At 44.3% G+C, this 12500-nt stretch overlaps 1 protein-coding gene across 3 annotated transcripts in view; it reads right to left on the bottom strand.

The window, feature by feature from the left end:
* Nucleotides 1-3329: 3329 nt before the first annotated feature.
* Nucleotides 3330-12500, bottom strand: part of LOC135104890 (uncharacterized) — a 97733-nt gene continuing 88562 nt past the window's right edge. For 2 of the 3 annotated variants that reach the window (XM_064012614.1, XM_064012615.1), the window contains exon 2: nucleotides 5756-6648. In XM_064012614.1, coding sequence (XP_063868684.1) covers nucleotides 5946-6416 — 471 coding nt within the window. In that variant the 5' untranslated portion in view covers nucleotides 6417-6648 and the 3' untranslated portion in view covers nucleotides 5756-5945. Of the gene's footprint in view, nucleotides 5328-5755; nucleotides 6649-12500 lie in introns of those variants that run through there. The other variant, XM_064012616.1, reaches the window with a different exon arrangement.

Below are 12500 nucleotides of genomic sequence, written 5' to 3'. Positions count from 1 at the left end.
TGTGTGTGTGTGTGTGTGTGTGTGTGTGTGTGTGTGTGTGTGTGTGTGTGTGTGTGTGTGTGTGTGTGTGTATTCTTTGTCTCTGTTTCTTTCACCCGTTCTCTTCTTTTTTCTTGCATTTGTTGTTGTTGTTGTTAGTATTTGTTTTGTTTTATTTTTGTCTTTCTTTTTGCATCTCTTGTTGTTGTTGTTGTTGTTGTTGTTGTTGTTGTTGTTGTTGTTGTTGTTGTTGTTGTTGTTGTTGTTGTTCTTATTATCATACATATTTCTTTTTTTCTTTTCTTCCTTCTTCCATTTCTTATTCTTATCCCTCTCCTTCTTTTTGTTAGTATTATTCATATTCCTATTTTTTTTATTTTCTTGTCTCTTCATCCTTCTTCCATTTCTTATTCTTATATTCTTCCTTCTACTTCCATTTCTTATTGTTGTTACTTCTCCTCCTCCTCCTCCTCCTCCTCTTTTTTTTTTTTGGCAATATTATGCATCTTCTTGACTTCTCCTTTTTAATTTTGTCTACTTAATTCTGTCTTTATCACTCCATCCTATCTATAATCATGTTTCCTTAACCTTATCATTATTCCTGCATTTTTTTTCTTTTTATTGTTCATCTTTTCTTCATCTTCTCTTTTTTTTTGTTCGTGATATTATGCACTCTCATTTTTTCTTCATCTTTTCTTTTTTTTTTCATATCTACTTCATTTTGGCCTCATCATCTCATCCTTGTCTTTCTTCTTGCAAATTTTCTATTGTTATTCCTCTTTTCGTTGATGATATTATGCACCTTCAATTTTTCTTCTTTTTTTTCTCTCTCTACTTTATTCAGGCTTTATCACCTCATCTCACCTTAATCTCGTTACTTTACACTCGTTATTTTTACACACGACGCGAGAGAACGTGTCTACCAAACCTGTGATAACCACCACTTTGCCGATATAAAGTGAATTTCAATTAGAACTAAAAATTTGCATGGTCTCTCTCTCTCTCTCTCTCTCTCTCTCTCTCTCTCTCTCTCTCTCTCTCTCTCTCTCTCTCTCTCTCTCTCTCTCTCTTATCGTCTTTGTCGTCATTTTCTCTTTCCTTCCTCATTTTTTTTATATTTTTTTATAATAAGTGCTTACTTTTTTTTATCCAATCTCCATCTCTCTCTCTCTCTCTCTCTCTCTCTCTCTCTCTCTCTCTCTCTCTCTCTCTCTCTCTCTCTCTTACCTATTGTTACCCTGACCTCTATTCTCTCTCTCTCTCTCTCTCTCTCTCTCTCTCTCTCTCTCTCTCTCTCTCTCTCTCTCTCTCTCTCTCTCTCTCTCTCACTTAACCTCACCTTTAGCTCCCTCCTCCTTCCCTCCCTCCCTTCCTCCTTTGCTGTACCTCTTTTCTTCCCACCCCCTCCACTCCACCTCTCCAACACTCTTTTAGTACCTCTCTCAGCACAGCCTGTTAAGAAATGGTGGAGGTAAGAAGCCGAGGTGTTTGACAATACGATCCTTACTCTCATATTTATTCTGTCCACTTCACCAATGCCAGAGTTAACCAGTACCTCCATGCCTTCCTTCCTTCATCTCTCTCTCTCTCTCTCTCTCTCTCTCTCTCTCTCTCTCTCTCTCTCTCTCTCTCTTATAAGAACATAAGAAAATAAGGGCAGCTGCAGGAAGCCATGAGGCGCACACGTGGCAGTCCCTGTCTGAAACAAACGTGCCTATTTCCACCTATTAACCCATCCATCAGTTTGTCTAATCTTCTTTTACAGCTCCCTAATGACTCATCACTAACAACGTGATTACTGAGGCCGTTCCATTCATCAACCACTCTATTTCAGAACAATTCCTTCCTGTCTCTTTTTGAACCTAAATTTTTCAAGCTCGAACCCGTTATTTCTTGTTCTGTCCTGGTTACTGATCCTGAGAATTTTGCTTACGTCACTCTTATTATAACCTCTTTACCACTTCAAGTCTTCTATCTGGCTCCCTCTTAACCTAAGTCTCTCTCAGCAGTGTAAATTTAATAGCTTTAGTCTCGTTTCGCAAGGAACAACCCTCATCCCCTGTATCCTTTTAGTCTTTCTCCTTTGTATTGATTCTAATGGACCTGTATCCTTCCTGTAGTATGGGGACCAGAACTGCACAGCATAGTGCAGATGATGTCTAACTAGCGCCAAAATAACTTTAACATTACATCAGGACTTTCACTTTTAACACTCATAAAAATTAATCCTAATACCCGATTTGCCTTATTTGTGGCCTCTGTGCAATGTTTTCTCAGACGGAGATCAGAGCCAACTGTAACTCCTAAATCTTCTTCGTTCCCTGAACTTACCAGAGCTTCGTTGTTGTGTACCTACTGGGTGGGCTTCTGCCTACGCTAAGTACTTTACATTTGTTAATATTACACTGCATTTGCCATCTGTCTGTCCACTCGTCGCTCCTATCCAAGCCAGAGGGTTCCTGGCAGAGGAGCCGCTCAGAGTCCTGGCTGTTCTCTTGTGTGAACACTCGCGTACTCATCCTTGAAGAATCCAGCTTGGTCTCCACCAGCTCTCTCAGTGTCCTGCGCCTTGAGTTCTCACACTTTGCTGCGTGGGGCGGGGAAGTGTGAGCTGCAGCAGAGGTTCTCTCGAGGTATGAGACCCGTGCTGCGGGTCAAAGGTCGCGCCAGTAAGCTGGTGGTGCGCCTGTACGCGGGGGAAGCCTCAGGACCAAAGCCGAGATTGCCCTGGGCGAGCTTCTCTCCTGCACCGCCCAGGGGGTCACGCAGGTCCCCTTCGAGGACAAAGAGGGAGGCAAGACAGAGAAAGCCTTCACAGAGATGGAGCAGATCAGCCCCAGCCCCACACCGCTGCCTCCACCACTGCTCCCGATAACATGCAAGTCTCTGTCCCAGCACATCCCACCTGGACAGACAGCGTTCCCGCCCGCACGCGAGCCAACGCCCCTCAGGCTCAGGCAGCTGGTGGAGGACACGTACTGTACGGGCCTGCAGCTGACAGGACAGACTGGCCTAAGCCTTTCATGTTTGGCCCTGAAAGCTTGGCCAGGCATGGTGCCAGCCATGGCGGCACCCAGCCACTGCACACGGATGCGTGCAACACTGACGCTGACCCTGGATCACTGAGTGAGTGTGAAACAGCTCATGATGACGATTATGAAACAGCTGATGATGACGATTATGAAACAGCTGATGATGACGATTATGAAACAGCTGATGATGACGATCATGAAGCAGCTGATGATGATGCTGGATCATCCAGTGATTATGACACAGCTGATAGTTACGATTATGAAGCAGCTGATGATGACGCTGGGTCATCCAGTGATTATGACACAGCTGATGGTGACAGCTTCACGCAAGATAGTGACAAGGACACGATTGGACGAGGACATCCGCGGGCTGCTGCTGTCCTCTTACGGTGCGCAGCGCAGTGGCCAGCTGGCGGCGTACGACTCCTTGCACAGCAGCCTGTCCACCTGCACGACTGCACTGCTGAAGCCTCTGCAAGAGCAGCACGTGCCGCCGCCGGGCGCCACAGTGCGGCCCGTGCAGCGCCAGAATGACGGGCACAGCTGCGGCCTGTTCACACTGGCCTTTGCCTTCAGCATCGCAGGGGGGCAGGACCCGTGCACCGTGCGCTACGACCGGGCCAGCATGGCGCCGCACCTGGTGAAGTGCCTGCAGCTCGGAGTGGTGCAGCCCTTCCCTTCCGTGCCTGCGGGAAGAGACCGCTGAGGAGACGCGCGGCACCTCACAGTATTCTCAGGAGTGACTCTAATTGACACTTTTATTAAGATTTCTAACACATGAACGACCAAGACTGACGCGCCTCGTCATTGTTCAGTTGGTATTCAGGATGTGCAGCAAGGCGCAAGTGACTCAAAGTCGTTGAACTGACAGTCATAAAATTTCCAACCTCAGTTTTTAAAAAAACTTTTGAAGAAGACAGATAATGTGAAGTTTGCGCCTCTTGTCTCTGTGTCAATGTTGTCTATTCTTTTCTTTTCTTTTCTTTTCTTTTCTTTGTGCATAACATAAAACAAATATACAGCCACTAAGTGTTTGAACTGGTGTTTCTCAGTGTTCCCTTCCAAGTGTTCCTTGCTGGACACCTTGGCACACTTGTATTACAAGCAGCGCTTTAAGCCACATTTTGGTGCTGTTCTCTACAAGCTTCTCCTTACGTGGTGCTCCTTCTAATAACACGTTACCTCCTGTCTGTGCGTGCGTGCGTGTGTGCCTGTGTGTGCGTGTGTGTGTGTGGGGAGGTGTGTGTGTGTGTGTGTGTGTGTGTGTGTGTGTGTGTGTGTGTGTGTGTGTGTGTGTGTGTGTGTGTGTGTGTGTGTGTGTGTGTGTAAGTGATGTATCCCGTACACAGTTTAGCACTCTGTGGAGGCGCAGGCGGAGCAGGATATCATAAGAACTTTTCATCAAACTGTTGATTTAAGATTTTTATTTAACCGGACATTGAAACGAATGCAAATTATATTTACCTCCATGTCGGCGACTGCGAACACGAAGTCAGTTTTAAACACATACTGCAGCACACTTGGACAGATAAAGAGACGAGCTCCAGCCACACTTGAGTAGGCAGAGTTGAGAGATATGATAAAAGAAGAGAGGAATGTGTTTCACATATAAGTTAATGACCTTAAAGAAATAAGAAAACTCTTGTCATGCCTATGTGATATAGCACACTGCACTACACTATTGAGAGAGAGAGAGAGAGAGAGAGAGAGAGAGAGAGAGAGAGAGAGAGAGAGAGAGAGAGAGAGAGAGAGAGAGAGAGAGAGAGAGAGAGAGAGAGAGAGAGAGAGAGAGAATTTTATTTGCCGTTAAGAAATGCCTAACAGTAGTTACAACTGATAAAGGTTGGATGAACGGTCTGTTGAGGGAAGCTCTAATACAGAGTTCTAGCTAACACTTAAGCCGAAGAGTCAGACACGTGGGCCTGGTGTTAAGGCAGGGAGAGGTGGCAGGTTCATCACTGGCCATGCGGGTGGTCACTATGGCAACACATCTATAGTAAGAGGAGGACCATCTTGTATCATATCCATCAAAAAACATGTCTATAGTGCCAATAAGTGATAGTAAAAAAGTAAAACACTATAATGCTTATCTTCGAAACAAGTGCACACTCTATTGGACGACAGGGGTCACCTAGAGCAGCCTGAGTCCATGACGGGCGAGGACTGTTATGAAATAGACGTTGTTGTCGATGGTGGCCCGTCATCCCTGAGTTGGTGAGTTAATGCGCTGGACTGTTCGTGTTTCGCTATCTACCTGGAGGGAGTGAGGGTCGTCTGGGGCGCTTCGGATCCTTGAGTTGTCGAGGGGACGCACCTCTGGGAATGATGTGCGCGAGGAAGAACTTCATAAAACATCGCCGAGACTATCATCAACAACAACAACATTCCGACCCACGAGGGAACTGATCAAAAGAAAAGGGATCCAAATTTCTGTCTAACAGTTGCGCTCAAAGATGTTACAAAAAAAAAATAACGTTCTAGTCAGAGGTTATACAAGAACGAACTCGTCCTTTTATCAGATAGTATACTCACCTACATGACCATTGTGCAATAGGTGGTGGGTAAGAGCATCTCTCTCTCTCTCTCTCTCTCTCTCTCTCTCTCTCTCTCTCTCTCTCTCTCTCTCTCTCTCTCTCTCTCTCTCTCTCTCTCTCTCCTTCCTTCCTTCCTCTCTCTCTCTCTCTCTCTCTCTCTCTCTCTCTCTCTCTCTCTCTCTCTCTCTCTCTCTCTCTCTCTCTCTCTCTCCTTCCTATGACCAAGTATTTAAGGAGAGATTTTTTTTTTTTTATGTTTCTTTAAGAACTAATCTCGTCAACCCACTCACCGCTTCTCTACTCAATGTTTTGGGAAATAAAATGGATTTTCAAACAATTTCATAATATTTGGTCAGTTTGTTTTATACAAAGAAATAAAAATACTAGTACAGGAGAATAGTCAAGAGATGTGTTGGTGGAATAAAGTGATGTTCTTATTTTTAAGTGAGAGTGGCAGTGGCCCGGAGCAGCAAAACTGATAAGAAAGAGGCCCACTGAGGCAAGCGTCCCTGAAGAAGAAAGGCCAAAGGATCATCATTCGGTACTCACGTCTGTTGGAGGAGGCGGTGGAAGAGGAGACCAGCGTGTGCACGGTGGCCGCAGACTGTGCACTCTGAGTCGAGTTGTTCCTGGACAGGCCCTTGTGAGTCCCGCAGCGGCACCGCACCGACCCGCCCAGGGATTCAGAGTCCGAGAGGTTGCGCCGCCCCTCCTGCTCCTGACGAAGTAATTTCTGCCGCCGCACCCTCAGCAGCGCCGCCAGCCTGCTGCCGCCGCCCCGCCACCCGTGATCGTGGTGGCGCGAGTGGTGCACGGGTGGCGGCGAGGACGGGGGCGTGGCCTCCATCAGATCACTGCTGCTCTCCCCCATGCTGGTGCTGGTGGGAGGTGGGGGCGCTGGGGTGTGGTGGTGGGGGTGTTACAAGCTGTCCACCACCGCTACCTCACGCCGGTGGTGGCGATGGTGGTGGTGGTCCTGCTGCTGCTGCTGCTGGTACGGCCACCCTCTCTGTTGTGTTCTTCCTACTCCGAGGGTCACCACGCATGTTGTTTGTTGTTATTTGTTGTTTGCTCCGTTGTTCTTGTTGTTATTGTGATGTGTCCTGTAGGGGAAGGGAGAGAGAGGACACGTTAGAACATGATGCCTGAACACACACACACACACACACACACACACACACACACACACACACACACACACACACACGTCCTCTACACCCCCTACCCCGCACACACTGCCATTCACTATTCACCGCGTCCCTTACGTCTTTTACCTTCCCGGAAGCTTAGGACACCAGGGGTCTTTTTTGGGTCTTCCTATGAATGCTGCCTTTCAGTAGTAGTAGTGGTAATACTGGCAGTAGTAGTAGTAGTAGTAGTAGTAGTAGTAGTAGTAGTAGTAGTAGTAGTAGAACAAAAAGAACAAGAAAAACAAGAAAAAGAACAAGAACAAAAACAAAAACAAGCACCAAAAAAGAATAAGAACAAAGACAAGAAGAGAAAACACACAGTAATTGTGGTAATGGTTTATTAACGTGTGAGGAGCCACGAATGCTTAATTTATGGGACTGGTTTCGTATTTCATCATGCTGAAGAACGACTGTAAAGTGCAAAAATTTCTGCTGCCTCGCACAGTGGCCAGCCGTGTTCCATGCTAACCTCGATCCTGGCCTTGTTCAGTCGACGCCAAACACAGCCCGGCCACAACCGAGGTAAGGGATCCATCTACACCGCATTGATTCCAACTGTAAATGCTGATAATGTTAGCTTTCATTATTTGTTATTATTTAGTAGTTGTTGTTGTCTTTTTTTTATCTCTTGGTATGTATAATTTGGTACTATCGTCCTTGTCACTGATGTTGAGTTCTTTGTGAAATAAAACCTTTGACAACATGAATCTTGGGATCTCTATGTAATTATTAATGTTAGTTTCTTTTTCGTTGTTATTGAGTTTTGTTTGTTTATTTATCTCTGGGTATGTATTGTTTGGTAGTACTGTCCTTGCTACAGAAGTGGAGTCCTTTGCTACATAAAAGCTTACAGAAGAGGAACTTTAGCCTCTATGTAATTACTAATGTTATTTTTCATTATTTGTTATTGTTGATTTTTTTTTTTTTATCTCTGGATATGTATTATTCAGTATTGGTGTCCTTGTTACAGATGTGGAGTTCTTTGTGAAATAAAATCTTAGAAAAGGTGAACTTCTCAGTCTTTTCATTACAGTAATATCAATCTCACGCTAATTCATCGTTATTATCCCAACAATGCATTTATAACTTCATTCATTCATTTATTACCTAACGCCTTATTCACTCATTCACCAACACAGTCCATCCCTTCCACCCTCCTCCTCCTCATCCACCAAACATCCACCCACCTTGACTCCCACTCGTACTCTCACTCTATTCATCCATCTCATCCTTGGCCTGCCACTCTCTCTCTCTCTCTCTCTCTCTCTCTCTCTCTCTCTCTCTCTCTCTCTCTCTCTCTCTCTCTCTCTCTCTCTCTCTCTCTCACTCTCATTTTTTCCTTGTTTTATTTCCCTTGTTTGTTCTTCCTTTGTGTTTTTTTTGCTTCAGTTTGTTGTGTTTCTTTTTCGCTTCTTTTATTTTCGTTTTCTTTCCTATTGTTCTTCTTTTTCTTCCTTTTACTTCTTATTGTTTCTTACTTTCTCTTTCCGTCGGTATGTTTGATGTGCGCTGTCTTAATCTCTCTCTCTCTCTCTCTCTCTCTCTCTCTCTCTCTCTCTCTCTCTCTCTCTCTCTCTCTCTCTCTCTCTCTCTCTCTCTCTCTCTCTCTCTCACGCCAGGATCAGAGGGCTTCACCGAGTCGTGGGGTGGGGTGGGAGTGTGGAGGGTAGGGGTTGGGGGGCGGGTCTCCCTCAATACCCAGCACGTTATTAAAACTTTTGCAATCATATGCAAATTAACTTGTTGTTTATACGCCATGCCCCGGAGCCAGACGCCCCCCCCCCAACCGCCCCGCAACTTGCCCCACTTCCACCACCCACCCTCCCCCCTTCCCCAGTCAGCTTCAATCCTCTATCTATCCAACCGCTAAACATTCCCTTCCCCAACTTTCCTCTCCCCTCCACCATGTTCCACACTATTTCCCCAGTTTTCTAACTTTTTTCCTCCCCCCTTTTCTCCCACTTCCAGCACCCCTCCCCCATCCTCTGCCCGAACTACGTCCACGTTTTCCTCCTCCTCCTCCTCCTTTTCTTCTTCCTTCTCCACCTCCTCTAAAACCGCCATTCGAAGCTAACCTCCACTAGTTTCCTCCTCCTCCTCCTCCTCCTCCTCCTCTCTATTTCTCACTTTCCTCAGTGCCTCTTCAGAATTCTTCCCTCCAACTTTTGCCCTGTTATTGTCCTTTTCGGTGTAATTCTAAGTAATCACATGTAATCAACCTTGCTCTCATGATCTCCCACCTGAATAATGTCACAGATTAGCACTGCAAGTTTATCTTAAGCTCTTTTGAAGTGGTTCCTTCTCTCAAGACTGTTCTCAACCACAGAGATTAATCAGGTTCTTATGTTTTTTTTTTCTCTCTCCTTATTGACGATGTAGAATCCTTGTTAGATTACTACTGCAAGTTTATTTTAGGCTCTTATGAAACTATTTATCCTCTCATCAAGGCTACGTGTTTTCAAAGGTCACAGAAATGCCAGTCATGCTCTCAGTTTTTATTTTTTTTTAATTACGATGCAAAATCCTTAAGTATGCATTTTCAGTTTATCTCAAGCTATTCTTTCATCAAGACGACGTATTTTCAAAAACCACAGAGTTGATTAGCCAGGTTATCAAGGTTTTTTTTTTTTTTTCCTTATTGACTGAAGAAACCATTTTTTAACCATCTTCCCTTTATCACACTCTGAGATATTTCTTTACCTTCTTCAGCCGTCTCTACTCAAGATGCTGGCCAGAAATCAGAAAATCCATTCTTTTAACTGCATTTTTGCTAACTTGTCAGTATTTATAGAACTTGTGTACAATTTTTAGTATTGTAAATATTGTGAATCGTTGCATGTCGCAGTGGAAGGGCTAAACTATCACCGGAGTCACGAAAACACCCTTGAACACCCTCAGTAACTCCCACCAGAGCCTGACAAACGTGGACGAGATAAGACGCCTCACTGCCTCGGTCCAGAGCTGTAATTCTGTCAGTTGAAGACGCGACAATAATAAAACTTTCCCTGCGCGCTCCTACCACTTTATTGGCTCGGGTATTCCTGTCCTACGTATTCAGAAACGCTCCGCTCTCTCACCACGACTATTTTGAAAGGCCACAGAGATCATTTGCTGGATTCTTATGTGTTTCTCCTTTTAATAATGTAGAAATACCGTTAATCTGTCTCTAGAACTATAAAAAAAAAACTTCTTAAAAACCGTGTCATTTCAACAAGAGTGTTTTGAAATTAGTGGAGGTGTTTCAGAATGTTGTGGTGTGATGCGTGTAGGAATATTAACTGTGTATTCTTTATTTATATGCAAGATATCGATTTTATTTATTTCTGGCCATTTCGTCGTTTTGTCTCCTTCATTTAACTGGCTGTGGCATTAGTGGCTGGGGTTCTCTAGGGTGTTCCCGTGACTTTAGTGATAGTTTAGCAACAATTCTGCTTCATCAGATGTATTTTGTCGTCTCATCTCCTCCATTTAGCAGGCTGCTGTGCAAGTTGCTGGTGTTCTCAAGGATGTGTTCATGATTCTAGCAACAGTTTAACAATGATTCTGCTTCACTAGTTGGGAAGAAAAAAAAATGAAAACTGGAATAATAATTTCTGTGGCCTTTGAAATTCGTCTCGACGAGAGAAGCACTTTGACACATTTCGAAACGTTTACTAATGGCCAAACAAGTGAGTTAGTCAGATTAGGTGTTGGATTAAGACCAGTCTTTATATAAGCAAAAAGCTTTCTAGTTAAAATATGAATCCAAATGAATACCTCGGATATAGACTAATGAACAGAAACGTTTAAGGAAACGAGCAAAAGAACTTATAAATCAATGAGATAAATAATACACACACTCAGGCCAACACCTTAAACATGAGTAAAGGTTATACGTGGGACCATAAAGTCAATTTTCAGCAAGATATGAAGGAAAGGGGTAGTAATTGAACCAATAGAGAGAGAGAGAGAGAGAGAGAGAGAGAGAGAGAGAGAGAGAGAGAGAGAGAGAGAGAGAGAGAGAGAGAGAGAGCACTGTTGACACATGTACTACATACGCGCGTTCCCCGGTGGGTGATTGAAGTGCCAGTATGGGTGACGCTGAGCACGGTACAGTTTAAGACGGCACCTTCCTCTACTCCTCATTTTCTCAATCCTGACTCTCTCTCTCTCTCTCTCTCTCTCTCTCTCTCTCTCTCTCTCTCTCTCTCTCTCTCTCTCTCTCTCTCTCTCGTATACTGCATCAAGTTTCCTCCGTCAGTAGTCGTGCTTCGTGTAATTCTCTTTATTTTTATTGTTTTTTTTTTTTCTAATACAGAGTTCTAGCTAACACCTAAGCCGAAGAGTCAGACACGTGGGCCTGGTGCTAAGGCAGGGAGAGGTGGCAGGTTCATCACTGGCCATGCGGGTGGTCACTATGGCAACACATCTATAGTAAGAGGAGGACCATCTTGTATCATATCCATCAAAAAAACATGTCTACAGTGCCAACAAGTGATAGCAGAAAGTAAAACACTATAATGCTTATCTTCGAAACAAGTGCGATTTTTTTTTGTTTTACTATCTGGCGTTTTCTGTTGTCTACCTGGCGTTCTCTGTTGTCTACCTGGCGTTCTCTGTTGTCTACCTGGCGTTCTCTGTTGTCTACCTGGCGTTCTCTGTTGTCTACCTGGCGTTCTCTGTTGTCTACCTGGCGTTCTCTGTTGTCTACCTGGCGTTCTCTGTTGTCTACCTGGCGTTCTCTGTTGTCTACCTGGCGTTCTCTGTTGTCTACCTGGCGTTCTATGTTGCCTACCTGGCGTTCTCTGTTGTCTACCTGGCGTTCTCTGTTGTCTACCTGGCGTTCTATGTTGCCTACCTGGCGTTCTCTGTTGTCTACCTGGCGTTCTATGTTGCCTACCTGGCGTTCTCTGTTGTCTACCTGGCGTTCTCTGTTGTCTACCTGGCGTTCTCTGTTGTCTACCTGGCGTTCTCTGTTGTCTACCTGGCGTTCTATGTTGTCTACCTGGCGTTCTCTGTTGTCTACCTGGCGTTCTCTGTTGTCTACCTGGCGTTCTCTGTTGTCTACCTGGCGTTCTATGTTGCCTACCTGGCGTTCTCTGTTGTCTACCTGGCGTTCTCTGTTGTCTACCTGGCGTTCTTTTCTGTTTCCTGAGGGTGCACTGGGAGAGACATGGACGGGGAGAATCGTTGCATTTTTCTATCGTTTTCTTCTTACACATGTTTTGTTATTAGCAGTTCCTCCATCAGTAGACACCCGCATTACAAGTGGACATGTATCGTGGTATCGTTCCTATGTATTCCTTTTGTATTGTTGATGAAATAATTGTTGGGTTGATTTTTAGGTAGGATTTTATTTATTGATTGATTTATTCTTTTTTTTTTAACTTTCACGCGAAGTTTTAAATGAGATATTATTTTATTTATTTATTTATTTTATGTTGACAGTATAGAGCATAGTTGTCTTTAAAAATCACTCAATATGTGGAAGTGATATGACAGTATGTGGTGTTAGGAATATTGCAAGAAGAGTTTGTGGACCAGTGGAATTCTGATCAATACTTACTTAAACACACTTTCTTGCTTCCTTATTTGTTTGCTTGCTTACTTACTTACCTACTGTGCCTATGTATGCTTATTTATTCATATGTATTCATGCGACTCATTCAGATTGCAAGCCTTCTTTCCTCTCCTTCCTAATCCGATTCTCTCTCTCTCTCTCTCTCTCTCTCTCTCTCTCTCTCTCTCTCTCTCTCTCTCTCTCTCTCTCTCTCTCTCTCCAAACT

This window comes from Scylla paramamosain, chromosome 11, assembly GCF_035594125.1.
Source record: "Scylla paramamosain isolate STU-SP2022 chromosome 11, ASM3559412v1, whole genome shotgun sequence".
NCBI classification, from domain to species: Eukaryota; Metazoa; Arthropoda; class Malacostraca; order Decapoda; family Portunidae; genus Scylla; species Scylla paramamosain.
Note: the sequence above shows the minus strand (reverse complement) of the source record. Positions and strands in the feature narration are given on the sequence as shown.